This window comes from Alligator mississippiensis, chromosome 3 (genome assembly GCF_030867095.1).
Source record: "Alligator mississippiensis isolate rAllMis1 chromosome 3, rAllMis1, whole genome shotgun sequence".
In the NCBI taxonomy this organism is placed as follows: domain Eukaryota; kingdom Metazoa; phylum Chordata; order Crocodylia; family Alligatoridae; genus Alligator; species Alligator mississippiensis.
Window position 1 is genome coordinate 90,456,427 of NC_081826.1, and position 27,967 is coordinate 90,484,393.

Consider the following 27,967-nt stretch of genomic DNA (forward strand, 5'->3'; position numbering starts at 1 on the left):
GGCGGTTGGACGCCAGCCCGTCCGTCAAGAAATGACATCCAATGAAACGCCGCGGGGGGCTGGAAGGCGGGAGTTACCGTTGCGCTGCCTCGCGCCTGCCTACTCGTGACGTCAGACACAGCGGCGGGTGGATTTGAAATTTGTTGAGGTGACGGCGACAACGGTCCGCAGGTGAGCGGGGGGGGGCCGCCGCTGCCGCCTTCTGGGGCCGCGCGTCCCGCCCTGTCCTAGGCCTCTTGAAAAGGAGGGTTGGAGCTGCGGAGACTCCGGTCCAGCTCCCTGCTCACAGCAGCGTCGATCCTGCCGAGGCTGTGTGTGGCCGGGGCTTCTCCGAGAAGGCCAACAGCGTCCGGCCTACACTGATAGAGCGCTGCCAGCAGGGTCAGGGAAGTGACTCTTCTCCTCTACTCAGCCCTGGTGAGGCCACATCTGAAGCACTGCCCAGTTTCCCCCCCCCCCCCCCCCCGACCCTATAGAAAGGATGTGGACGAATTGGGAGAGAGACCAGCAGAGAGCAACAAAAAGAGTTCTGGGCCCTGGAGGGCATGACTTGTGAGGAGAGCCTGAGGGAACTGGGCTCACTTAGTCTAGAGAAGAGAAAACTGAGAATGGATTTAATAGCAGCCTTCAACTACCCAAAGGGGGCTTGAAAGAGAAAGGTGCTAGATTGAGGGTGGGCAACTATTTCAGCTGGAGGGATGCTTAATGAGTTCCTGAGGGCTGTATGGACAGCCCTGCCCCCTGGCAGGTGCCCCACCTCCTGGTCACTGTCTTGGGACCAGAAGTCCCTCCTCTTGCCCCAGAGTTACTTCTGGGAGGGGGAAATTGCCACCTTGAAACTGAAAAAAAAATCATATTTTAATTTTTATTTGAAAAATACGTTTGCCCCGATTTTGTGTGTTTGTGCAGCATATCTAGAGGTGATTGTGTAATAGCTCAAATTGCACTCTTGTATATTGTGTCCGGGGTGTATGTGGGGGTAGTGTGGTTGGGGAGTGGGTGTGGGTATGCTGAATGTGGTATGTGGAGGAGGACAGGGAGTGGGGTATATAGTTGGGGTGAGGAAGTGTGGGAGGGGGTTTGGAGGGGTAGGGGTAAAAGGTATATGGTGGAGGGGTGGGGGAGAATGTGGGAATGGATATGAGAGGGTGTGGGTGTGTTTGGGAGTATGGTGGGGGGATGGAAGGGTGTTGGTGTGTGTGTGTGTGGATATGGTGCGGGGTGTAGGACTGTGGGGGGGGGGGGCCCTCTGGTAGCGTGTGGTGTTATGGTGGGGGGTGGGGGGATGGTGGCAGGTGGGGAGCCAGCCCCGTCTGTCCCTTCTCAGCTGCAGCATGCAGGTCCTGGCTACAAGGCCCGGACACGTATGATGCAACGCAGAGCCAGACTGGCCTGGCTCATCCTGGCTGTGCTCCCCTTGCCTGGCGTGGCTGTCCCTGCAATGCTCCACATGAGGCTGAGCCTCACTAGCTTCTTCCCAGGCAGTTTCTGAGGTTATCCTCAGTGAAGTAAGCTATTCCATTGAAATGCTACAATACAGTTCAATACTTTGTCAGATTTCAGCATTTACTTTATTGGTCTCTGCAAACGTGAAGGAATTATGTTAATTAATGCATGCTGAAGTGGTACTCTTCAAATCTCTGCCCAGAGATGTGGGTTTCTGGAAAATTTTGAATTGGAAAATTTTCCAATGCCCTAAATAAAGCAAGATCTAATTTAGCATGTTTATTTGACTTATATTTAGTAAACAAAACTAAAGTAGTACCCTCGTGTTAATTTTATGTCCCAATAGCCACAAGTATTTGAACTGAAATATTTGATTAGGAAAAAACTGACATACAGCACACTTAATGTGGTTTAAATGTTATATTCAAACAAATTCAAAGCTTTATGTGGAAAGAAATTGTTTTTATTGGAATACTTGTTAAGATGTAAAGACAACACACAATAGCATGTACTTCCTTTACATTGTTTGTTTAAATTCAAGCAAAAAACCCAAAGGCACTGAAAACTGTTGACACACTAATTTTAGCACACCCAAAGAACTGTGCATGATAAGCTGTAGTTGTCTACTCGCCTGCTTCAACAGAGTTTAACTCTCTTCCACTGAGGTCATCGTGGCACCCCCAGTTTCACTGTCACTATCTGTAGAATCACTTGCACTACTTATTAGTTCCATTTCAGAATCAAATTGAGGCAAATCTGATACAGATCTACTTGAACCAGATTCTCTTTCACTAAAGGATGGTTCTGCGTCACTAATTGTGCTTCTGACTGATTCTCCAGAAGCAAGAGATGTTGAGAAGTAGAAACAAGCTTAGCAGTATGTTCATTTGTTAGTCTATTCTTTTTTTGTCCTGATTGAGCTGAAAGCCTTCCAGTTCTGTTCATAAGAAGTTGCTGTTAGTGGAATGCTTAGGATCCTTAGAGCAATCCTGGGCAACAGTCAGGTGTTACAGTATCCCTTCTACCATTTGAGAGGAAAAATATTCTCTGCTGTGCACCAAAAGATGTCTTTGCTTCAAAGTTTTTTCTTTTGCACAGTGCTCGGCAATGTCCATCATCACAGCTGTTTCATCAATGTTGGGGACATTCATAGCTACTTCCGTAATTGTATTGAGAGCAGTAGATAATTCATTTTCTGATAAATGTTGTCCTCTGTGTTGAGCATCCAAAAGGTTTGCTGCCAGATGAACTGGATAAGATCAAAACTCAGATTTTTTAGTAGACAAGGCTCGTTGGGTGACTGATATCTTTTATTAGACCAACCCAAATAGTTGGAGAATAGTTATTAAGCAAGCTTTCGGGTTCATGTTTTTTAGTAAACATTTGTTTTACTACTACTTTTTTGGACAGAGATAAAGGAGGCAAAAGCTCAATTAGATTTTTATTCAGTTGTCTGAATATCTCTAGAATATTTAAAGGGCTTGGTGTATCTCCTTCAAGTTTCTTGATAACCACTGAAAGTGGTAGTAGCAAATTGAATGCTCCTTGAATTCGAACCCAGAACACATCATTGGCAAGAATCTGCTTCCGAATGTTCATGGGAATAATCTGGGATACTATGTCATCTATTGAAGCACACTGCAAACAGTTCTTGTGTACAGCAAACTATGTACACTAAACACTTTGTACCCGAGCCCCATCTAGTTTCTCCTGGCAATAAAAGTGCACTTTTCTTCCCCTTCCTCTCTTTCTTTAATTTCTTTGGTCTGATTAGCAACAAATGATGATTGTTGAATACCTTCACAATTGCTTTGCAGTTTGCCAATATTGTCTTTATTGTATTCACACTTACTATGTCTTTGCCAGAAGATTCAGCCCACAAGCAAGACAGCCAAATACAGGAAAAATTCTGTTAACTGGCATCTTACAAGCCGGCATGCTCAATTAACTGGCATGCCAGCTTATAAAATAAAATGAAACTGGAATTGTCCACCATGGCACTTCTGGTTTCTCCGAGCCCCCATGGCCTGGGGCAAAGCAACCTGCACTGCTGAGCCCCCGTGGCCCAGGGACATAACAGGCTGCACAGGGCCCCGCCTCCTTGTCCCATAGGGCCTGCAGGAGGGGCAGCGGGACACCCCAGATGTGGAAGGAGAAGCAGGGGGCCCAAGCCACTCAATTAACTGGCATATCTTGTTATCCAGCATCCCCCATTCCCGAGGGATACCGGATAACAGAGCTCTTACTGTACTATTAAATGAGGATACTTTGCCTTTAATATTTGCCATGCAGCTTTCATGTTACTTGCATTATCAGTTACATGGGCTTGTACCTTGGAGGGACCTGCACTTTCAATCTCTTCACTCAGTAATTTGGCAATGTATTCACCCATATAATGAGAAGATTTGGTAGTAATTGCTTTCAGGAATATTGGTTTAGGTGTTGCTAACATAATGTTCAAGAGAGAAAGTGATAAGCAATAACATGACGGTAACTTATATGATGGGCGTATTAGTATATAATGTTCCTTCCTGTATTGATTTTCAGTTATGGAAAGAGATGTACCACTTGCAAATATAGCTTGAGCTAATGTCTCATCTGCTTTTTCTTGATCTCCCAAGTTCCTGCAACAAAAGGGGGAAAAGACTTTTATTTTAGCCTATTCTAGTCTGGTTTCATGCATCAGAAGAAGTGGCAGGGAGCTTGCTTCCCCCCTCCCTGCCAGAAAGAACACTGCTGCTCAACTTACTGCTCAGCTGCCTGGGGACTGCAGAGCCAAAGGGAAGTATAGTCTGGCCTCTGCCATCGGCCAGAGGACCACGTTCACTCTGCTGAGTTGAAATAGTTAACTATTTATCTATTATGTTTTTTTTTTTAAGTTATTGTTATGCCTAAGCCACTTTGACTGCTTAGTGCGAGCAAAGAAGCTGGATACAAGTATTTTAAATAAATAAATAATAGCCCAGACTTGCATTAACAATTTTTTTAATTTATAATGTTTTAAAACAATATAGATGCTAGTCTACGCTGTGTGTTGTTTAACATATCAATTTGTTTACTTGCATAGGATTCCTGAAGTAGACTTTTCTCAGATGATATTGTTCCACTACTTTGTTGTATTAGCTTTCTGTATCTGGCTTGTACTCTTTCAGGAAAGTTTCTACGTGTTATTAAATGTTTCTTCATTTTTGTTGCATTGTTAGCATATTCCTGCCCACAATATTTACATCTACCAACTTTCTTCCTTCCTTCAGTGGCTTGAACTTCACTATAATGATGCCACATACTAGGGTTTGTTTTCTGATTAGGCATTGTTATGACTATTTCAAACCAAAAAGACTAAAAAAACTAACAAATCTTATGCAAACACTTCCATTTTCCCCAGCTCAAGAGAAGAAATGAGACACTGCTCCGTGTGTTTGCTGTACTGAAAGTGAAACACAAATTAATCGCCATTTTAGTTTTGGTTTTGCTCTCACTTTTAGTCTGAGATGAAATAAGAATTTTAGCTTTGGTTTTGATTTGACCTGCACATCCAGTTAGGTGAATTCATAACTTGATTTTTGGTTTGGGTTATGTGAGTGTATTCACCCTGCTGTTTGCAAATCAATAAAACATGTATGTATTCTCTCACATACTTCCTAGGCATAATAACCTGGAAAAACATTAATTACAACTTTGAAGTTGCCAAGCTTGCCTAATATTATCTTGGCATCCATTCGTTGTTACTAACGAATTTTATGAAACGATGAATTTTTAGAAATGGAAAATTTCCCACAGAAAAATAAAGCACTGGGAAATTTTTCCGCCCCAAATCTCTGTGTCTGCCTACATAAGGCCACAAAGGTCCTCTAGGAAGGCCATCGAGATAACATGCTCTGTGACTCCGTAGGGTGGGTGAGCACTTCAGGAGTCTCATCCCTCCCAGGGATTATTACTAGAGTGCTAGGAACTATGCTACTGCTATGTCTATCCCAATGAATGTATAAAATGAACTGAACTGGTAGAGTTGTCATGAAGGCCAGATGCTTTTTCTGAAATGATTACCTGCGAAACAGTTCATTTAATGTTAGTGTTGCTGTTAATGAGCTTTGCACTTAGTGAACACTTAAAGAAATGGCTGGGGGTTGCCCTTTAGTAACATTCTCTTTTTGTGTGTGTGCTGTCTTACCTGAGTTTGCAGATCACATCTGGAAGGTGTACTTCAGGAGCACAATAGCTAAATCAATTAATTTTATTATTTTAAAGGAGGAAATGTGCCATTAGATTGCTGTTCTAGCCTACTGATAGGTTGTAGTTCAGCCCAGCGCTTTCACAAAACAGTTATGCTGCTATCAGTGAGGAGCAACCTTCTTGGCATGTATGCCACAAATTAACTCCATACTTGCCTCAAGTGCCACTCCAGTCCCCTACCTGTGCCTGGTCTTTTGCCCTGCTTTCTGCTTCTTGCCGTATCTGTGGGTGTGCTGCCATCCCCTCCCTGATCTACCTTATGCCACACACACAGACTGCCCATGCCACCTGTGGCATGCAGGCTCTAGGCTGGCCACCTCTACTGTAAATATTTCTCTAAAACCAGTGTACTATGCTTCATAGTTTAACCACAATGAGGCGGAGCTCGAGTACCAGTGGTGGCAGTGGTCGGCAGTCTGCAATGCCCTTGAGAGTTCAGGATTCCAACAGGATGTTACAAACACCTCAAAGGTAAGTGTTACAATTGTGTCATTCAGAATGGATTTCTATAAAGTTAGGTGTATCTAGGTAGGAGAAGAGCAAAAGCATGAATCCAGACATGTAAGTTTGGACTCGGCTGTGAACTGGTACCCATTAACCTAGTTCAAAGGTACCTAGTCAAGGTAGTCAAACGTAATGGCTTCCTTCTATGTCACTGGTTATAGAAACTTGTGCTTTTAACCCCACTCACCACTGGGTTTAAGATGAACTTTGACCTTCTGACTTCTGCATTAGATATGTGTTCAAGTCTCTGCAGGATTTGTCCCTTAAACTATCATTTGCATCATGGGATTAACTTTTAATATGCTGATCTAGATTGTGTGCATATGTATGCAGTATAGTCAATGCATAATTACTTTGAGATCTAAACATTTTAAGTACTCACAGTTGACTTCTCTTTTGTATCAGTGCTCATAAAATCATTTGACAAAAGTGTTTTCTACATCTGACAGTCTTCAACTAGTTAACATTTGTTAATAAATTAATTCTAATAGTTTAACTTGCTGCTTATTTTCAGTATGTGTTTGTTTTCTTCAGTGAGCCAAGAGATGAAATAATTGAACTGCAAGAAATTTATACAAACACATTTTCTTTTCAAGGCAAGACCGAACAACCTTTGGGAAGTTGAGCTTGAGCAAGCCTGCATCTGGTACCTCAGAAAGAAAAGTCAGCTTTTTTGGAAAAAGGTATGGCTAACTTGAGGATTCTGCGCTATCACAGAATACTCATGACTCTTCAAAGATTCCTGTGATCCGTTTTTTCCCCTGGAGATTTGTATCTACTGGGAGTGAATGGGTTTGGGGCAGCACATGAGGATCTACAGGTTGTGGTCAATGTCCTTGCCCTTTCTCGGTTCCCTGATCAATAGCCTGATGCAACTGTAGAGCAGGAGCAATTTAAGCAGTCTGTCCTTCCCCTCACAAGTGTTCAGCAGTGCAGGACTTGGCAACTTCTCAGGTAGACTTATTCTGCCTTATAAGAAGTACAGTAACAAGAGGTCAGTAGGAAAACTCTTCTTAATGGACTGATTGCACACTGGCCTCAGATAGTGTGTTTTGTTGTTTTTTTTACTGGTCATTTGGAAGACCCAGGAAAATGAGCTAAAGCAGGGCTGTCCAACTGGCAGCCTCTGGGCTTGTTGTCCAGGTGCTGCTTCCCTTTTCTCCCCCATTGCTGCTGCAGGGGTCACTGTCATCTCTGATTCTACCTCTCCATCACACAGAAGGTGTTACCCCTACAGGAAGTCTTGGGCCCCCAAGACTATTGCTGACATTCTTCTTGACCACCCAGTAGTCCTTTTTCAGAGCTCCATTCTCATGCAATAATGTGCAGACTTTGCAAAAGGATTGCTTAAAAAACAAAAATAACTCTTCACTTTCAACAGCATGTGAAATATCTGTGTGAAACAAGAGCCATGTATAATACCATTCCCTACCAAAGAATGCAGTGAGAAAGAACTGACCAAAGTCCCAGTTTTTTCAGAATTCCAGATATGCTTCGCTGAACCTTGCTTCCCTAATGAATAGCTTTTCTGAAAAATGAAATCACTTTGTCTGACATCAATAATCAGGGTCCTTCAGCTTTGACAGGTCCCCCCTCACTCAGAAAACCTGCTTCTAAGTTTTTATCTTAACTCAGCACTTACAGGTGGCAATCCATCACGATCAAGGATGATCATTCCCACAAGTCAGGTGAAGGGCTGTAAATTAGCCTGTTGATGGCTAAGAATACCAATCCTAGAGCTGCAGCCTCTTTAGCAAATGCCACAGGTGGTAGTTAAAGGGAGCGTTGGACCACATAGTTTCATAGTAGCTAGGATCAGGAAGGACCTGAACAGATCTAGCCTGAACCCCTGCCACAGATTTCTTGGTCTTGTTTCCTTTCCTTCCGCTTATGTTTTTCTGTCTGTAGGGTGAGATGATTTTCCACAAAGTAATATGAACCTTCTCTCAAGCCATTTCCATGTAATCCTGTCCCAAGCTAATTTTTCCTAATTTGTGGTGTCAATGCCACTCTTCTTAATGTTTGCCTTGAGGGTGTTTTGAAGCATTTCTCTGACCCCTGCATGTCCTTTGTCCTTGGCTGAGTTGGAAGTATAGCAGTTGTTTTGGTAAACATACATCAGGCATACACAAACAATGCCCTGGGAGTCATTTTGTAGCCCTTTCAGGACTACTGATTCCATCCCTTAAAATGACAGCTCTCTGCTGAGTAGTTGGAGAACACTGGCTTCAGCCAAGATAGTCATCCTGAAGCTCTGTACAGGCATGATTTATTTGAATGTTTATCTACTTCAATAGCTATTCTATTTGGAGACAGATACTCTGCGGCCCCCCCTTAGCAAAAGAGCATGAGGTAAGAATTAGGGCTTAAGCAGAGTTCATTAGTTCTGCATGGATGGATCCTCCAGATCTATCATAACAATTTGCCTTTTTTTTTTCCTCCTAGAACAAGTGGTCCTGGAGGATCACGTAACAGTCAGTTTGGTGTGTTTGGTACAGAAAAGATCAAGGATCCTAGGCCACTTCATGACAAAGCATTTGTCCAGCAGTGTATCAGACAGCTCTGTGAGGTATTTTACCATTTTCTTTAAATGTTTGCTTTTAATCCAAATGATGCTAATTTTAATCTGTTTTTCCTTGACCTCAAACATACACTCTGTTTCAATGCTCATCTACCAGATATGTGTAGAAATGTGTTTTTGTTTTGTTGTTTTTTTACAGTATCTTGTTGAGAATGGTTACGCCCATAATGTCTCCATGAAGTCACTCCAGTCTCCATCAGTTAAGGACTTCTTAAAGATCTTCACCTTTATCTATGGGTTCCTCTGCCCTTCTTATGAGCTTCCTGATTCAAAGTTTGAAGAGGAAATCCCCAGAATTTTTAAAGAGCTTGGGTATATATAAAAAATTTGTTCTTATCAATTTCTTTACTCCTGTTTCTATATGATCTGTTTTAGGAAGTGTTACATATGTGTTTGGTTTGTTTTCACTTTACTCACTAAAATTAAAATAAGTTGCATGAAATAATCAGACTTAATAATTGATTTCACATTTTAATTTCCTGGCAGTAGCGTGGTGCTGTTGATGTCTGGGTTTATAGAATGGGAGAAATGTTTATGTTGGAAACTTTCCTTGTAACTTTTAAGCTGTGCAAACAGCTTTATTCATAGTAGACTTAAGCATTCCACTTCAGGTGTGGAATTACAGTGTCCTAGATTTAAAAAAAAAAAAGACTTCTTCCAGGGTCTAGTAATTTAGTTTCTCCTAATATATTTCAGTAGCCAAGAGAAGAAATCAAAACCAGCAAGATACCCCTCCCACACCCACCAAAGAATTACCATATTTACCCAAATCCAAGACAAGGTGTCAGTCCCGTTTCTTCCCCCCTGCTCCAACCTTCACATCAGTATAGGGAAAATGGGGCAGGGGGCTGGACTCGATGATCTTCCCCTTCCAGCCCTAGTGTCTATGAAATCTATTAAATCTATTGACCAAATTATCGGCCCCATTGGGCTGATTTCCAGTATGGCCAATTTTATTTATATCGGTCCAATGCATCGGTGCACCTCTACTTGTCTCCATAATAGTTATCTTTTTTGCTTTAGAGCCTGATTTAAAAAAAAAAAAAAATACAATGACAAAAACATGGTATCCAATCCCAAGTGAAAAATTTCAGTGTGATCTGGTTGCCTGGGCTGGAAGGGTAGTTAAATCATTCATTTTAAATGTTCAAGCTGACAGTTACATTAATTGACACTTGCATTTGAAACTTTGTCCATTTACCAGCAAGTCGTCTTAAGCTCCTTACCCTTTTAATTCTTAACTCCAGGGTCAGCTACTTAAGGGTCTGTGGAATAGATCTGGCCCATAATCTGTCCTGGGAAGGTATGACCTAGCCTGGGGCAGCATGGAAAATGTGGGCATCATACAGCTGTACCACACCAGTCCTCCCTTCTGTAGAACTGTCCTTCACAGGCCTCTCTGCTGGTCTCTCATGCCGTTATTTATGCTTATTGCACGGGACAGCGAAGATAAGCTTGGGACAGAAAATGGGAGAATTTTTCAGAGTAGCATCTGCTCTGTGAGGTGACAGCAGCCTAGAAGAATAAGAACTAAGAGATTTCTTCATGATCAGAAAGCAGAAAATGTGTCCAGTAAACTAGGATGGGATAGGGAACCAGTTAATATTTAGCACGGCGTTACCCTTTCTGGTCCCAACAGAATCTTTGTATATGCAAGAAATAGCTACCTCCTCGCACCAAAAGAATATTGCATCCCTGTCATTGTGGGTTAATGTTCTGTTTCAGATATATAGGAGAATCTAGGTTGCTTTCTTCTTATAGGCAAGGTGAACCTGGAGATATGTGAAAGAGCTCTATCTTGTCTGTTATGGGAAAGTCATCCTGATCAAGCTTTTTCTTTCTTTGTAGGTATCCTTTTGTATTATCAAAAAGTTCTTTGTACACAGTGGGAGCACCACACACATGGCCACAGATTGTTGCAGCTTTGGTTTGGTTAATTGATTGTATTAAGGTACTATCTGATTTATCTGAGCCTCCACTGGCTTTTGAATAGAATATTAGTTTCATAAGAGGCCTCTTAATGACTTTGTTTTGCCAATATGCTACTTGGGATATTTAAAGAAAATGCAAGATATTTGTTGTGTTACTGTAAACTAGCTCTCAGCCTTATGACTTGTAATGCTATATAAAATGACTTGTTAATTTATGATTTTGATGAATGCCTGCACTCAAAAGATGTTGCTGTGCCAAATATTTGAATGCTTAAAAATATGATTAAATTAATCTGTATGTTAGGACTCAAAATCAACTTGCTACAAAGAAGTTTTCCTTGTGAACCTATCACTGCTTCTCCTAAATTTAAACTCTGTGGGCAGGATTTTCATTAAAAACTTTGGTATGCATGCCAGACAACTGGTTGCATGCTCTTAAACAAGAGAAGCATTCCTGAAAATCCCACCTTTAAACTTCCAGTGTTCATAGTTGCAAGAGTGCATTTGGTTCACATGTGGGAGATAACTAGTGTAGTTTTGTTTTTACTGGGTGCACCTACACTTATATCAAGCTGGAGTTTATTGCTCCTGGGCACCACGTTTACGTGTGCCTGGCACAGCACATTGAGCCCGATTTTGTAGCAGCCCTAGCTGGCAGGGAACTTGGGCGGGGGGGGTCAGCCAGCCAGCCTGGGGCTGCTCCAACCCGGTTCAACGTGCTGTGGAGGGACTGGCTGTGGAACAAGTCCTGTTAAGTTTGTTGTTTGAGGGATGCAGAGTTAGTGCCACTGGACCAGAATCTCCCTTGGTAGATACATTTCTGAATTGCAGCAACATAAATGACTAATCCTGTTAGTTTAATGTCTGAGATGTTTACTGCAAAGTAGACTAATTAGCTCCTCACTAAACGTCTCGCATCTACATGTGCAGGTCTGTGAGGCTCCACAGCACTGGACATGAAGACGCCAATGTGACTGGCTGGGGCATGAGGGTGCTTCAGTGTGGGGGCTGCCTGCCAGCATCTCTCAAATGATAAACTTAACAAAATTCTGACACAGGAGTTACTGGATGTCTTCAGAAGTTTTGCTCTCATACATTACTTTAAACAGCCCATACAAAAGTTGTCATTTATCTCCTCTAGATATACTGTGCCATGAGGGAAAATGCACCATCATTTGATGAAGCACAAGGCTGGGGAGGAGAGACAGAAAATGGAATTGTACATAACAAGGTACCATAACTCATTTGCTGATAATGCTTCATCTGTGTTCTTCAGGATACTGTCATGGAACAGTGTAACCTGTAAACATAAAAATCACACTAAACTAGTTTATAGTCTCTTTTTTTCCAGTCTTATATTCTCAATGCTTTCTTCAGAAAGCAATTTAGCATAATATAAATTATCTTTGATAGAGCAAGATTGGACTACTCCTTATTTTCCAAATGATAGAAAATTGTACTGAATAATGTTTGCTATATAAGCTTAATTGCCCTCTCAGAGATGCAGTACTCAAGAGTCTTCATTATTGTGCGGTGGGATGGGGGAAGGGAAACAAATTGCCCGTTTCCCTTCTCTTCTAGGCATGGATAAATTAGTGATAAACTAATTCCCTGAATGTGAGTCAAGGCCATCTTAATGGTTCCACCTGTGGATAGAGACTGGCTATCAAATCTGGATAGAGAAGTTTTTATTTTAGTCCATCAAGCTACCTATTTACCTGAATGCAAGACTACTTCCAGGCTAGCATATTTACTACTTCCCCCAATAATGAGTTTCTATACAGGCAGTCCTCAGACTTGCAACTTGCAATTGGTTCCTAAAAACTGCATCTTAAGTCAAAACGTAACTCGGAACCAATTTTCTCATAAGAAACAATGTTATAAATGTGGGATTGATTCCTGAACCAAGGCCCGATTACCCTATTTTTTTTCACTAAAAATACCTTTGCTGCGGCTGTGCAGTCCCCATCCGGATCTAGCAGGTGTGTAGCCTTGGGGTCGCATGCTGTCACAGTTGGCAGCAGCCCCCACTGTCAGACTGCTGCAGCGGGTAGAGGGTGCAAGGAACTCTTGGTTAGGGCTGCTGCAGCAGTCCAGCTGGCGCAAGAGGTAGTGTCCCCAGATACCAATTGGCTGGGCCCCAGAAGCTCCTGAGAGCAAGTAGCCCTGAGCTACTTGCCAGGGCAGCTTTTTATACTGCTGGGGCCAGCACAGGTGCTGACCCTAGGCTATAGCTCCCGCCCTGGCTGCAGATCCAGGAGGAGCTGGGCAGGGTTATTTTCCCCCAACTGGCACAATTTGCCCCACACCAAAGTGCTTGTCTGTGCACGTGCGCTGAGGCAGTAATCCCTAGTTCAAATTTGTGCCACTCCTATTTGAGCTGCTGCAAGTGCACGTACCTGCATGTGTGGACACATCCTCTGTTCACTTTTCCTCCAAATGTTTCTTGCATGTATCTGCTAACTGCTACTCCATTTTTGTCTCCTCCTTCCACTATAACTGCTCTTTACCCATTTTGGTCTAACTTATCCTTCTCCCCATCATGTTCTATGGAATCCTTATCCATCATGCCTCGATCATATTGTCACAACAGCTAACTTTATGCTTCCTGACTTCTTTCTTTGTTTGCCTCCAGTCCATGAAGAAGGTGGCTTTCAATTTTAAATCCTATCAGTTCTGACTTTCATAAAAGTCAAACATTAAAACCTCATCTTCAGATTTCTGAATAGTTCTTCTACTTACTACTGTTTGTTTTTTGCCTGCTGTCCATTTCAGTCTGTTGCCTTTCACCAATTTCTTGGTTTTTCACATTTTCATCTTTGTACCTTCTTTCACACTATTCCCTGCATTAAGAACAGCTTCCTTGCACCATTCTACTACCCTGTCTCATTCAAACTAATTGAGAGACAGCCAAAGAGAATTAACAGAAACTGGTAATGTTCTGAGATCTAGTTTTCCCTTGGTTGGTTGGCTGAAGTGTGAAATGTCTTTTTTTAGTTTTAAAATATTAGGGTCATGGTTTGGGCCCTGTCACTGTGCGTTGTAAGATAGATAGCATTTAATAATCAAGCTGGTAACAGGTTTTCTTCTTATTTAAAATGTTCCATTTGCTGAGTGGAACTGTATGTCCAGGTTTTTCCATCTCTTGGCTCTTCCTGAAAGTTTACACTTTTTTTTCCAGCTTTTCTTGGACTATACAGTAAAGTGCTATGAGCACTTTATGAAGGGTGGAGACACTTACGAGGAATTTGATGCAGAAGTGCAGTCGAAGCTAAGTAAGGTTTTCTGTTTTGGTTTTGTTTGTTTAATTTAGGTTGCCAGAAATTCTTTTAGTTAAAATAAAGCTGTTCTGTGTAAAGTGACTAGTTTTTTCCATGTTTGGCTCTCTCATTTCAACATCAGACTTGTTCCATTTACAGATAAAAGGTTGTTAGTTCCTTCTCCCCAACACCACTGCAAATAGCCATCATGCTTTCTGATGGTTTTCAGGAAACTGGCAGGTTGTAGTGCTGACTTTACTGTTTCTATCATCTCCAGAAATCTAATACTGAGTTTATAGAAATAAGGACAGCACTTTGTTCCTTGTGCCAGTGGCTTCTGTTTGTGTAGGAGACCTCAAATGAGGACCACCAGTCACATTTGAAGTTGACTGCTGCTGGCAAGAAAACAAATTGGCAACAGTGTGAAATCTTCAGAAAAGGCAAGCGGGTAGATGTTCATCATAGGCAGGGAGCAAGGGAAGAGATGGCTGTAACTGCAGAGAAGCATGTGGGACAGAAGCAGAATTAGAAGAACAGAAGGAGAAAATAAAACTACAGCTGTTCAGGTTTTCTTGTTTGTTTGTCTCTTTAATACAAGCACATACTGATAACACAGAGATCATGCAACTGTCCACCATCAGAAGCTGGGAAAAGATATCCGTTATGACACGATCATTGTTATAGCATAGTATATATGACCAAAAAATTTGAAACACTTGTTTCCTGGAACCCGTCACTCAGATCTCAGCTTCTGTTTGAATTTTGTTTGCCTGAACAATTTTTAAATAACCTTTTTGTCCATCTCCTGTATTGTGTGATGAGCATTCTTATAGTTTTAGCTTCCATTTTAAGTCTTGTCAAGGAGACGGGTATCATTTGGTAAGGATGCTGATGTTCTAGGCTATTTAAAGACAATCTTTTGTTTCATTTCGTTTTTGTTTTTCAGAGGATTTGTTTAATGCAGATGAATTCCAGGTGGAGGCTCTGGAAGCAGAAAACAAAAGGTTAAATGAAGAGATTGCAAGACTGGAGAAAGAGAGAGAAAGTGAGCCAGTGAGTAAACATATCTGTATGAGCAATGCTAAGTTGTGTTTTAAGCTTGACTCTGAATTTTGTTTTCAGCACTCTGCTGCTTTTAATTAAAAAAAAAAAAAAATAGACATTGATACACTAATAAGAATAGGAAACCAATAGAATCTAAACACTTCTTCCTGTTCCAGAATTCATAATCTAACTTGGTCTATGTATCGTTTGTTCTAAAACCAATGTAATATGAAACATTTACTGGGGAATTTTCAGTCGCAGTTTAGTATTGTGCAGGTATTTTCACATAAGTTCAAAGATTTCGTATCATTCAAAATTTTAGCTAACAAAATGTTAAGCACTGTTTCTCCAGACTTCAGTGTAGGAACTAAGGAACTTCAAAAGAATTCCTTACAGTTAGTTTAGGGTAGGTTATCTAGGATTCTTTTGTAGGGAAGAATGTATAGGGCCAGTGAAAATGGTCCAGATGTTTTACCATTTCTGGGAAAGTTTTATGTTTGAAAAGTTAGTTTTGTTGCTGGTAAACTTAAATTAGTGTAGTGTCTGTTTAGGCAGGCATCTAAGAGTACTGCTTGCTATTCCAAATGTGCTCATTTTAAATGTTTCCTTGGTTTTCTACCTTCTCCTCTGTTTTGTTTGTTTGTTTGTTTGTTTGTTAGCCTTACCAAACCACCAATTTGAATTATCTGAAGCAGAACTCTCTTACTACTTATCTATACGATGCACCTAATAATGTTACATTAGCCACTAGTGTTGATTTGGACTCCTAGGTGTTACTGTAATATAAGTAGATGTTGGAGGCTTTCAGAATGAAATGTTTAGGCTTAAAAACAGCTTTAGATAGATTTTACTTTAAATCAATTGCTACAGATATCTAAAATGAGGGTGTTCAAATGGAAATCTCATGTAGCTCAATGTTGTCTGTAATCGCACTGTTCTTATAAAGTAGAACTATTTCTATAGTAGTAGTTATTTCTATAGATTAATTGAGAAGGTAGTTGTTTCATTTGCCAATCCCCCTTCCCCACAGGATCGTTTAGTTTCACTACGAAAAGTGAAATCTTCTTTGCAAGCAGATGTTCAGAAATACCAGGCTTACTTAGCTAATCTCGAGTCTCATGCAGCCGTCCTTGACCAGAAACTGAAAGGCATTAATGAGGAATTTGAAGCAGCAGGTAAGAAAACATAAGTCACAAATGCTTGACCAAGTTAATAAACAGCTGTCTTACTGCTGTAAGAGACGTGTATACTGTCCACATCTCAAAGGGAGACTTTCCCAAACAAATGTGAAATAAAGATATTATATGACTTGTAGCTACTCTGTACATGGATGATTAGTTCTTGGGCTAAAATGTGCCTGCCTTTCTTTTTTTTTTTTTAATGCATAGACAAGGATTTTTCTTCTGTGGTCACAGTATTTTTAACAAATGGTTTTGTACTCTCAGAAATAAAAGTTGAAGCAATGAAGCAAGAAAATGCTCGCCTCCAGCACATATTTGAGAACCAAAAGTACTCGGTTGCAGACATTAAGAGAATAAATCATGAAAGAAATGAGTTGCAGCAAACTATCAACAAACTGACTAAGGAGCTGGAAGCAGAACAACACTTGTTGTGGAATGAGGAGCTAAAATATGCTAGAGGCAAAGAGGCGGTATGTGAAACTGCTACTATGTTTGAAAGGCAGTTGTCATTCTTAAAACTGAAATTAAAAACTCTTTCCTAATGAATTCAACAGTATCAGGAATATCTTAGATGAAAAATGATAAAATAGTACCTGTTTAGTATTCTTTTGAACCCTCTTCCTCTGCCTCACTACCTATTTTGTGTGTAGGGGAAGTTGTCTTTTCATATAGTTATTCATCAAGAGTGAAAAGAGGAATATTGTACAGCTCTCAATCACTGATGTTAAAACAGCAAATAAGTTAATAAGGTTAGCAGAGGCAAGGGTTTCTGAAGTTAATATCTTTTATTGAACCAACGATATACCATGTTTACTAAAAAATATAAGATAACATATTGATGACTCTCTTTCTCTCCCCCCCCCAATCTAATTATAGCAAACTTATAAATTTGTTATAATTTTCCAGGTATAGAATGTAATTATTGGAGGTCTGTCTTTTAAGTTTGTCCCTTTCCCACTGCTGCAGCAGGGAAAATTAAAATCTGGGGGCTAGGCAGCTCCCCAGCCTTCTTCCTGTTGTAGCCCCTTCCTGCCCCCTTTTATTGCTGGACACTGCTGTTCCTGAGTATATGGCAGTCGGGAGCAAATTTAAAAAAAAAAAAAAAATGAACTTGACCTAAACATATATGTAGTAATTTGAATATGGTACCTGTAGATGTATTTCATCTAGAACACATCCATTTTACCTTTTTTTTTAACTACTGCAAATTTTAGAACATGTACCCCACAAATGAACCTTTTTTTTTAAGCAGCACGTTTTGTACCTACTTATAGTACAAACTGTGCATTTATATTAAACTAAAGCCAGAAGGCTCATGATTTATTATATGTTCATTGGGATGGGCTCCAGCAGAGTCCACAGCACTTCAAGCCATGGTGACCTCACAGCTCACTACTGATCAGTGTGTGTGTGTGGCCCCCACTCATGACTGTTAGCGTGTGTTCTTGTCATGAGTCCTCGGATCCTCCAAAAATGTATATGCAGATGAGGCACAGGGCAACCTGGTCTGGCTCAATCTCATGGAAGGTGGAGCCACACTAATCATAAGTTGAGAGAGGGGCTGACAGGGGTTCTGGGAGAACTGTTTTAGGCCCCATGATTTTATTAGTGATGTTTGCCAGACATTTAAAGCTGGTGAAGAAACGGGAATCATTGGAAATGAGAGAGGCACACCTCAGCTATGGTAATGAAGAAGTTGAAATTTATTCAATGTTGTGGCTCACCATAACTTAGAAAAAGAGTCGGCCCTGAGGGGGGCTGCGTACAGCAGGCACTAATGCATCTTATTCAGATGGGCTACATAAACATATCCCTGTAGTAGCTTCCCATCACTTACCTGGCAGGGGAAACACCATGCATCTGGGTCCAAGAAGTTACTTTTCCTTAAGCCCCTGGGGGATAACTGTTCTTGGCTGTGTGGCTGAGGGCAAACGAAACTTGGGGGCATCTGAACCCCAAGCCTCTGGACTTAGGGCCTACACATAGGATGCCTGCCAAAGACATTGAAAATATCTGAAGCCCCTGGTGGGGGGGGGGGAAGATGTTTGCTGGTTGTAGGGCCACTTATGGTTCTGGACTGACTCATGGATTTGGATTTGATTTGGCTGGTTTTGGCTTGGAACACAAACAATTTCTATTAAAAAAAAAAATAAAAAAAATTAAAGTTTGTCATCAGTGTGGTTGCTCAATGTGGGCCAAGTGTTTTATAAACATGCTCAGTGTTCGGTATATAGTTGGTTTCCATTACTGAGCACATGCTGCTTTTGGCAGCAGTTTAATGAGGTTTCCTTGTATGTGAATTTAGCTGAGAGGCTTTTTTTTCCCCCCCTTGCTGATTTTTGGGGGGGAACCTCCTTGTATTCGGGTTAATCCGGTTATTGGGACAATAGCATTAGACAAGCTTTTGAATGCAAGACATTCTTCTTTCTCAGGTCAATGCCTTGCATTTGAAACCTTGCTTAACTCTAACTCTATCCTAACTATACGGTTGGGCCAGTAAAAGATATCACCCTAAGAAATCTTCCCCACGCATAATTTCTGGAGTATCATGGCTACAACTTGTACTATCATAAGGTTAGCACCACATTCATTTAGCTAAATACTGCTGTTGCAATATAAATTATGTTATTTTATCATCTTCACTCATTTCTAGGGTTAGATTCATTTCTTGCTTCAGCTGAAAATTCAGTTGTGGCTCTTGATATTCCATTTTAAAATGGAAAGATCAAAAGATCCTGTCTGATTCCTATATATTAAGTGTCACTTGCCTTCTAACTGTAAAACTTAGAGAAAAAAAAAAAAAAAAGAGGCGAGTGAGTTCTGGGCACCACACTTTAACAAGGACACGGACAAGCTTGAGAGAATCCAAAGAAGAGCCACCCATATATCAGAGTCTCAAAAGGCAAGCCATACGAGGAAAGGCTGAGGGATCTGGGACTCTTCAGCATAAGGAAAAGAAGGCTGAGAGGGGACCTAGTAGCAGCTTACCACTACACTAGGGGAGTACATCAAGGGCTCAATGAGCAACTGATCACCAGGGCACCCGAGGGGAAAACCAGGAGTAATGGCCACAAACTCCTGGAAGACCAATTTCAGGCTCAACATTAGGAAAAACTTCACAGTCAAGGTATCCAGACCAGGAAAAGCTCCCTCCAGAGGTGGTGTAATCAGCTACCCTGGAAATCTTCAAGAGGAGACTAGACAGTCACCTCGCTGGTATCCCCTGACCCCCAGTTATCTTTTCTGTTTGGTGCAGGGGGCTAGACCTGATGATCTTCTGAGGTCCCTTCTGGCCTTGCAATCTATGAATTGCATTAAGTGACTAGGTACATTTATTGAATATTCACACTTCATGAGTAAAAGAGGCCAGTAGAAAGGAAGCAGGTTAAACTGCTGTATTTTGTTGTATACCATGTGTAACTTTTTTTCCCCCAAAACTAGCTGCTAGATATTGGAGCAAGTATTATAGAAAAGGTAATATGGTGAGAGCAATCAATACCTGCCACTTACTGGGCAAAAGTAAAGCTTGCACACAATCCACAGGGAGCAGAACAATGAGCAGGTAGGGAGCCAAGCACACTGCTACTTATAGCAGGTACTTAAAGAAAGATCTTTTGCATCATTTTTGCTTTTCAAAAATAAGGTGTTTATCTCATTTCAGGGCACATTGTATGTGAGAGCACTCTTGCCTTTTATAAGTTATGAGAAGTTTTGTAGATTTTCTGTCTGAATCTTAGAAAAGTAGTTAAACCAAATGATACACTAACAATAGCTATGGAGAAGTTGTAGCCAGAGCAATGAAGACTTGTCAAAATGGTATATGCTTTAAATTTATTCATTTTGGGCTTTTTTCTCTCCCAAACAGATTGAAACGCAACTTGCAGAGTATCATAAACTGGCTCGAAAGCTGAAACTCATCCCTGTAAGCGCAGAGAATTCCAAAGGCCTTGACTTTGAGATTAAGTTTAACCCTGAGGCAGGACCAAATTGTCTAGTCCAATACAGAACACAGATCAATGTAAGTAGTTACTGCTGCTCTCTCGTTGTCTCCGGTCTTAATCTCTTCCTGTGCTGACCTGGCTGCTATAGGACTAGTCTCATTTAAGTCAGGATCACCTCCAAGAACTCCTTCGCACTTCTTCCCACAAGTCCCAGGTCTCCTGACTTAGGCTTCTTTTAAGTGCCCTTTTCTGGGAACTAAGTATAGCTTCCCTCTTAACTCTAAATCTTTGGGGGGGAAGACTTTTTCCCTATCTTTCTCCATTCCGGAGGAACTAAATCAAAGAGAGGGCCCTCTATTCCCTCTTCCCCTTTTTTAAAATTAAAATTATGGGAGAATTACTCAGATTTCTTCTCTCTTCTCCAAAGTATGCTCTGCTTTTGCCTTTGGGTCTCTGCTTAGTTTTTTCCTCACCAGCAGGACGTGTCTAACCCTTTCCTTTATTGTAGTTGCCTCTGTTTCCTCCTGGGTCCCCGCTCTTCCTGGAAGACTGGCTTGCTTTTTCTTTCCTGATGTCCCTCCCTCCTTCTCAGATGGTTTGCACCAACTGTCCCCCACGGATGTAATTCCCCCTGGGCACAGCTCGGGCTTCTGCGAGGAAAACCCTTGTGCCTGTTTACTTATCTTTCAGGGAGAGTGGGCTGATCATGGCTCATCCTGGTCCCAGTAAGCTCATGAGGGTCTGGCATGTAGGTCTTCTTTAGGAATCCCTCCCCTCTCTCCCTGCAGCATTTTATAATATTTCCTGCACCAGGGATGCCAAACGCCAAGCTATTCTTGGCGTCTTCTTTTTAAACTGCTCACTTCCCTCTGTGGACCAACTGGGGCCCATTTCCCGGAGTGTGTCCTTGTGTTCCCGGGACTGCCAGCAGCTGTTTCACCCCCCCAAGCACCTGAGATGCACTGCTCATCTGGGCCCGAACGGGTGAGTTCCTGGTCAGCATGGCCAGTCCTGCAGGAGCATAGCAGGGGCTGGGACCCTGTCCTTGCCACACATGGTAAGGTATATAATCTAAATAAAAAGCACAGGAGGGAATTTCCCTTCAAAGGGAGTGGCAATGCAGACATCACTTCCAGTCTACTTTTTGCTATTAAAATGGCTTGTTTTAATGTGTGTGTCATGTTGAACATGGTTTCAAATTTTCCAGTTTTTCAGAGGTTGGAGTTGTGGTATTATTTTAACTCTGCATAATAGGGATTATGTTTATGTCTAAGTTTGTAAAGAAATTCTGGAGGTTTGCTGGAATATGTTCTTGTTGTGGCATTTCCATTTTTTACGTGGTTTTGCATTATATTACAGGCTCCTCTTATGGAACTCATAAACCAGACTGAAGAAGAAATCAGACAAGCTACCCACCGGAAAATGGGTTTGGAAGATACTTTAGAACAGGTGCATCATGTATACTTTTTACAGTGGTTCTCAACTTTTTTAGACTTCGGGGTACCCTTTGGAAAGTGCCAGCTGTTGGTTTTCACTTGTTTTTTGGTGAACTGAAAAATAAGAGTAGTTCTTCTGTTACTCTTATTAACTTGGACCACAACAGGGCACAATGTTTTTCATACTGTGGATTTCTATTTGAAATATGTGTTTATCATGAGTCCTTTTTGCACACCTAACAGTATTAACATTACACGGTACCCTTGAAAGGATCTTAAAGTACCCTAGCATGTTGTATCATTCTGCAGAATCATTGGCTTATGGCATCTTGAAATTTCAGTATTAAATTTAAACAGTCTACACTTAGTGACAGACTAATAAAAGCATTTTATGGGATCAGGGCTGTCCAGCTTCTGTGGGCTGTCAGTTGTTGGACAGCCTACAGATGATGATGGATAACTTTTTAACTTTTTTAATTTTTTTAAAGTAAAATGGGCTGTCCCACACTCCTCACTAGCGTAACAGTCACTGATTTGTTTAACATCTCTACATTTCGAAGCAGAATTAAGTCCAAGAAGGATTTGAAAGAGAACAATGGATTAGACTAGGAAAAGTATTGCAAGCTTGGGAGCAGTACAGGAAAAAACTGCAGGTATATCTGGGTAAAACTCAGAAAAGGATCAATTGCCTTTTGACCTTTCTGAGAGAAACAACATATTGCTGAGTGTACTGTTACTACAGGTTCTTTAAGTTATTTATTATTGGTTCTTTGTACATGAAAAGTTTTGATCTAATTTTTTTGCATACTAAACTATCCATTCCATTTCTAGTAAATAAATAGATAGTAAGAATATTCAGAGTTATTGTAGACATCTTGAATGCAGTTTGAAACATTTCAGTTGTCACTTTTTTTGAAAATATGGATTTGTGTAATTAATAAGACTTTTTAAGGTCTTGTTGGACTTCTTGGATAATCTGTGTGGGTAGGTAGCAAGTTTATTCTAATCTCATTTTCTTCAGGGACATTCTTATCTTCTCTGTTAGTGGAGATTATTTTTGCCTATGAAAACACAGTTAGAAATTTATGAGCTTTAAATTTCCTTGTATTAAATATGTAAAAATGTTCAGATTCTACATGGCAGTCGGGAATCTACGAATATCCAGACTGGTGCTATCTTCTGTAGTGCTGAAACATTTTTCTGTCTTTACTGTTGCAAAAACAAACTGGCTCCACTTATTTCACAATTGTTAATACAATATAACCTCATAAATCCAGAACTCTTAACAATCCAGCACAGCAGGGAGTAGCAGAAGCTGGGGGAAGCCGGAAGCAGCAGAGGGGGAAGCAGCAGCTGGTCCTGGAGCAACAGGAGAGAAAGCTTGCACATGGTGGCTGCTGCTGCCATCCAGCACTGCACACCATTGCTCTGCATGCGACCGCTGTTCCGGGACTTGCTGCCACTACTCCCCCCAGCTCTGTGACCGACCACCATTCCGGTTTCAAAATCCAAATTTTCAGATTTCAGGCAAGTGCTCAGTCCCAAGCATGCCAGATTTATGAAGTTATACAGTGTGAGCAAATTGCAAAACATGCCATTCTCAAAAAAGGAGCAGTGGGGGGCTTTAATGGATATTAAGAAAGACTCTTCAGTCTCATCAGCTATCTGACTAAGAATGAGGCAGCAAATGCATGAAGCTTGTTAGGCACCTGTTTTGGTTAACAAAAGACTACTGTATATAACATTTAGCTTTGAGTTCAGTCATCTTGGGGTAAGGATAAATGTAGTGGCTTCAAAAGGGGGAGGAAAAGCTGCCACTTGAGCTCACAGCAGCTTTATGCTGTAGCTGTTATGTGATCCTGTAGTGATGCAAGTGGGGTATGTTGCTCCACCTCAAACCTGCATATGAAGCAGACTTGTTAGTTTTTTGGGGGGAGGGTTTTGACTACATTTTATACTTCCAGGTGAACACGATGGTTGTGGAAAAGAAAAGCAGTGTAAAAGTACTGAAGGAAGAAGTACAAAAGCTGGATGACCTTTATCATCAAAAACTTAAGGTAAGCATTATTTTTATAAAGCAAATATGTTAAAGATTTTTGCACTGACAATCTACTTTCTGGGTGACCTTTTGAGCTGTAGTACTGCTACACCCATAAGAAAACTAGGACATAATTGAGAGTAAGCACTCGAAAGCCTTGATCTAACATTCAGTAGGGCAGTTTGTTGCCAGCCTAAACCATTTTCAAGGGACCTAGGCCAAGCTGCAGAAGCATGGCTAAGCAGAAGACCCCCCAAGCTGTGACCACTAGCTTGGTCAGCAGAGTAGAGGAAGCCATCCATATGTTTAGCTAACACAGCAATGAGATGCAACTATACAAAGCACAAGGCCTGAAAGGAAACGTAAGGGAAGACCATATGTTAAAGAATCCAAATACGCTATATCGTAGCTTAAAATAGTAGTAGTAGTGATTGCTGTGACCAAATGTATCGGATGTTATTTTGCTATAATATAGAGAGAGTTTTGCTGAAATCATTTGTAAAAACAAAACAGCCTTGTCAGAAAAGACAGTAAACTAAGGTAAAGAAGAAACAGGACAGTGTTGAACAGCATTCCACAATTGGAAAGTTGAAAGGAAATAGGGAAACCCTGCCTTTTACTTTCCCAAGCACATTAATCTCAACTAGTTGATACCTTCCAAGTCCACAAGAGATCTGGTTCAGTCCAGTTCCAAAAGTTTCAGTGAAACAACAAACTTTAATAAAACCAGGTCAGAAAACTCATTTATCAGAATCGGCAATCGATAAACGAGGTGTAGACTAGGGGGAAATTTGGAGAATTTGGCAAATTCAAAACCTGCTGCTAGTCTGTGTTTTACACTCCTCCCACCTCTCGTGTCCCCGGCTGGTATAGGTGAAAATCTGTTGTGGTGTCATGTGTAGCCAGACTTTGGGGAAAAATAGGGGTTTGGGAGTTTTGAAGTGAAAGCAAATAGAAGGTGAGGGTGTATAGACGTGTTTGTCTTTTTATCAGTAGCCAACCCACAAGGTTACCTATAATCTAGGTAACAAGCTCCAATTCCCATTTTCCATTATGCTTCAGTACCACTTTGTATATCACTTATGCATATGTTGACTATTATAGCATCACCAGTGGTGTTATGGCTCATGGTGGAGGGGCTTCATGGTTAAATTTCTCTTTTGAATAAGAGTGCCCCTTCCACTGGCTACTGACTTATCCTCCTGACATCATCTTTGCTGTTTGGGAGCCTGTGGCATTCCGTAGCAAGCCTTCCTCTGTCTATTATTGTTCTGAGAACTATTCTGACACTGATAAGAAAAAAATTATTTTTCAAATAAGTTAGTGTTAACACTAGAAACAAGAGGTTCTGCATGACTTGCTAATTGGTGAACTGCTTAGGTTGCTGAAGGCTATTGAACTAGTCTGTTGGCATAAATGCATTTGAAACTTGGCTACTGACATAAACTGTGCATATTCCATGCTATTGAGGTAATTCAGTAAAATACCCAGAAGCTGCAAGGTTGGTTATAATAAGACTTAATTGATATAACCCTTCTATATACTTTATATATAACCCTTCTATAGTACTATGCAACGTTAAAGAGATGTTATCAATTTCCACCAGCTTTTTTTTTTTTTTTTTTTTTGAGCAAAGGTCTTGTAAAGCTTCTAAACTTAAGATTATAAATCAGTTTGGTTAATTTTTGTGGGTTTGCCAGCACTATACATCTTGCCAGTTTGAGTCTTCCTGAATACAGTTATTTGGTAACATCCCTTATTGGACCATCGACATTATGACCCTACTGAATATAGAAAGTCATTCTGTAGAAAAGTGAAATACTTTTTAAAAATTAAATTATAGTTTAAAAATTGGTAGAAATATTCCAATTATAAGAAGGGTAAATAAATTCCAAATAACCTAAATGGGTGATGGTAACAGACTTGGAACATCTGGCATGTTGAAAGGGAGATTTGCAGGAATGTAAGCTTAGAAAGGTGAAGTGCAGGTAATACTCAATACTACAACAGAACCCCGCAAATGGTTTTTATTTTTTCTACCACACCAAATGCATTTTGGAATAACGAGTATGTATGATTTAATAATTTTCCTGTAAGTGTCAGTCATAAATTGAAAACATTGTTCAGTCTCTTAGGGCAATATTTCTATTTTTCCTTCTAATCTCTCATCTGCTGTTCATTTCAGGAAGCTGAAGAAGAGGAGAAAAAATGTGCAAATGAGCTGGAATTGTTAGAGAAGCATAAACACTTACTTGAGAGTGGAGTCAATGAAGGTTTTAGTGAAGCCATGAATGAGCTTCATGATGTTCAGCGGCAGTAAGTCTAATGACTTCTTGATCTGGCTTTCAAGATTTATTGGGTAGGTCAGGGATTGGCAACACTTTCCAATGGGATAGGGCTGGAATGACCCTGCTCAGGTCAGAGGCAGGTGCACATTAATACCCAGCTGCTGTCACTTGGTGCATGGCACAGTGAAAGCCCCCTTCTGCTTAAGCCAGTGCCAGCAGACTGGCAGAGCTCCCCCTCTGCTGGAGTCCCAGACAGCTGGCTGCAACACAGCACAGGGAGGAGCCCCTACTGCCGAAACCATGGTTCTGAGGGCCAGATTCAAAGGTTTTGAGCCATAGGTTGCTGACCCCTGGGATAGGTTGTGTGTTAAGTTCTAACACATCTAGCTTCTTATAAAATTTCTCAAATTGGACAGTGAACAGGTACCAAATTTTTTCTTTTTTTTTTTTTTTTTGAGCTAGACTTGATATAATTTCTGCAAACTTAAAGCTTTAGAGTTTTTTTCATTGATTGATAAATATTCTGTAATACACTTACTGTTTGCTCTATAGACATGCTTATTCGGTTTCCAAGCACTTTCAGAACATGTATCTGTTTCTAGTAGAGTAGGGAAGTCAAACTCCATTTGGCCCCTTGGCCTTATGTTTGACACTGCTGTAGTAGAGTTTGAGGATCCAGCAGAGGCCCATTTGAGTTCCATACTACAAGTACAAAAAATCAGGAAGGTTATACTTTGATATAATTATCTTCATATCTCATTTTCCTAGTGATCCTTTATTCTTAATTGACCAGATTAATAGTCATTATTTTGCAAATGTATGTACTAAACAAGTTTCGATCCAATTTGAAATTAATTATTCTATGAAAGCTTTCCAGTAATCTTCCTATCCTTTAACCATAGCAAAGTGACTGTGCTGTTTAACTTTAGATACCAGGTTGTTATGCAGACGACAACAGAAGAGAGCAGAAAAGTGGGTGATAACTTGAACCGTCTCTTGGAAGTAATTACAACTCATTTAGTATCAGTGGAGGTATGTCATAATTGCTACTGTTTTACAATGAAATCCTTCTGCATATGACACTTTAAAAAAAAAAAAAAAAAAAAAGATAGCTACATCTATATCAAATGCATATGTATTAGAATTTTTAAATACCGAACAGTACTTGTAGTCAGGCTAACCAGAACTTTGGGAGCTTTGATAAGAAAGTTGTTTAGTACAGATCAAAGACAACAGTTGAGTATGTAATAGTAATATCTTGTCAGGTTTGGTTTTCTACCTTCTAAATCTTCTGCAAGAACAAGGTGGTTTAAAACACTTCAGTGCTAGAAAGTGACATTCAAACGTGTGCAACTGCAGATCCCTAAATTTAAGCAGAGGCCATGGTTACATTGCTGAAACTGTAACTAATTTACTGTAACTCCCTTCTAGAAATACCTCGGGGAACAGAAAGCAAAAATTGATAGAGACTTTGAAGAATTCGCATCTGAAAATCTGTTGGCAAACTTGAGAGAGATCCTAGACAACTATAGGAAGAAGGCTGATGCTCTGTAATTCTCAAAAGGAGAAAAGTGAACTTTTTTGTGCAGTGGAGCTCTAGAGGCATCTATCTTTGAACATGAGCATTGCCTGTCAACTTCATTTTGTCATCTGTATCAGTGTTAATATTTTTAGGGACATTTTTAAACCTTAGTTTCTATTTTAGTTTTTAATCTATGCATAATTCTGTAAGCCATTAATAAAATTGTATGAAGTTTCAGTTCGGTCTTTGTCAATTTATGCTACTGTACAGGTGCCTGTGTAAAGACATGATCCTTGGAATTTACTTTTGATTTCTATGTAATAATGGATGATGTTCAAGTCATTTTGTGTTTCTCTAGGAACAGTTAGTAGAAAGGAGATAACATGCACTTTGCAAAAAGACCCAAAATGCACCTGGAGATGAGACAAGGAGCTCTAGTAGTAATATAGGGGGCACCACCAACTGGAAAATCTGCCACCTGAGAACTATAAACCTGCTAATGTTGATGAAATAGTAGTAATAATAAGCTTATTACTAGTAATAATGAATGAGAACTTTCTTT

The 27,967-nt window shown here is 40.6% G+C and overlaps 1 protein-coding gene across 2 annotated transcripts; it reads left to right on the forward strand.

Moving 5' to 3' along the window:
• The first annotated feature begins 84 nt into the window (after positions 1 to 84).
• On the forward strand, positions 85 to 27,642 carry NDC80 (NDC80 kinetochore complex component). 2 transcript variants are annotated; one of them, XM_006269514.4, is made up of 17 exons: positions 85 to 171; positions 6,043 to 6,150; positions 6,780 to 6,866; positions 8,629 to 8,752; positions 8,904 to 9,076; positions 10,613 to 10,715; positions 11,837 to 11,926; positions 13,877 to 13,970; positions 14,902 to 15,008; positions 16,030 to 16,174; positions 16,445 to 16,650; positions 20,046 to 20,198; positions 21,481 to 21,570; positions 23,522 to 23,614; positions 25,781 to 25,911; positions 26,813 to 26,915; positions 27,315 to 27,642. In XM_006269514.4, the coding sequence occupies exons 2-17, from the start codon at positions 6,053 to 6,055 to the stop codon at positions 27,435 to 27,437; spliced, it is 1,920 nt and encodes a 639-aa protein (XP_006269576.1). In that variant the 5' UTR covers positions 85 to 171; positions 6,043 to 6,052; the 3' UTR covers positions 27,438 to 27,642. The 2 variants fall into 2 exon arrangements, with proteins under 2 accessions (XP_006269576.1, XP_014462156.1); XM_014606670.3 differs by lacking the exon at positions 85 to 171 and adding an exon at positions 180 to 417.
• The last annotated feature ends 325 nt before the right edge of the window (positions 27,643 to 27,967 follow it).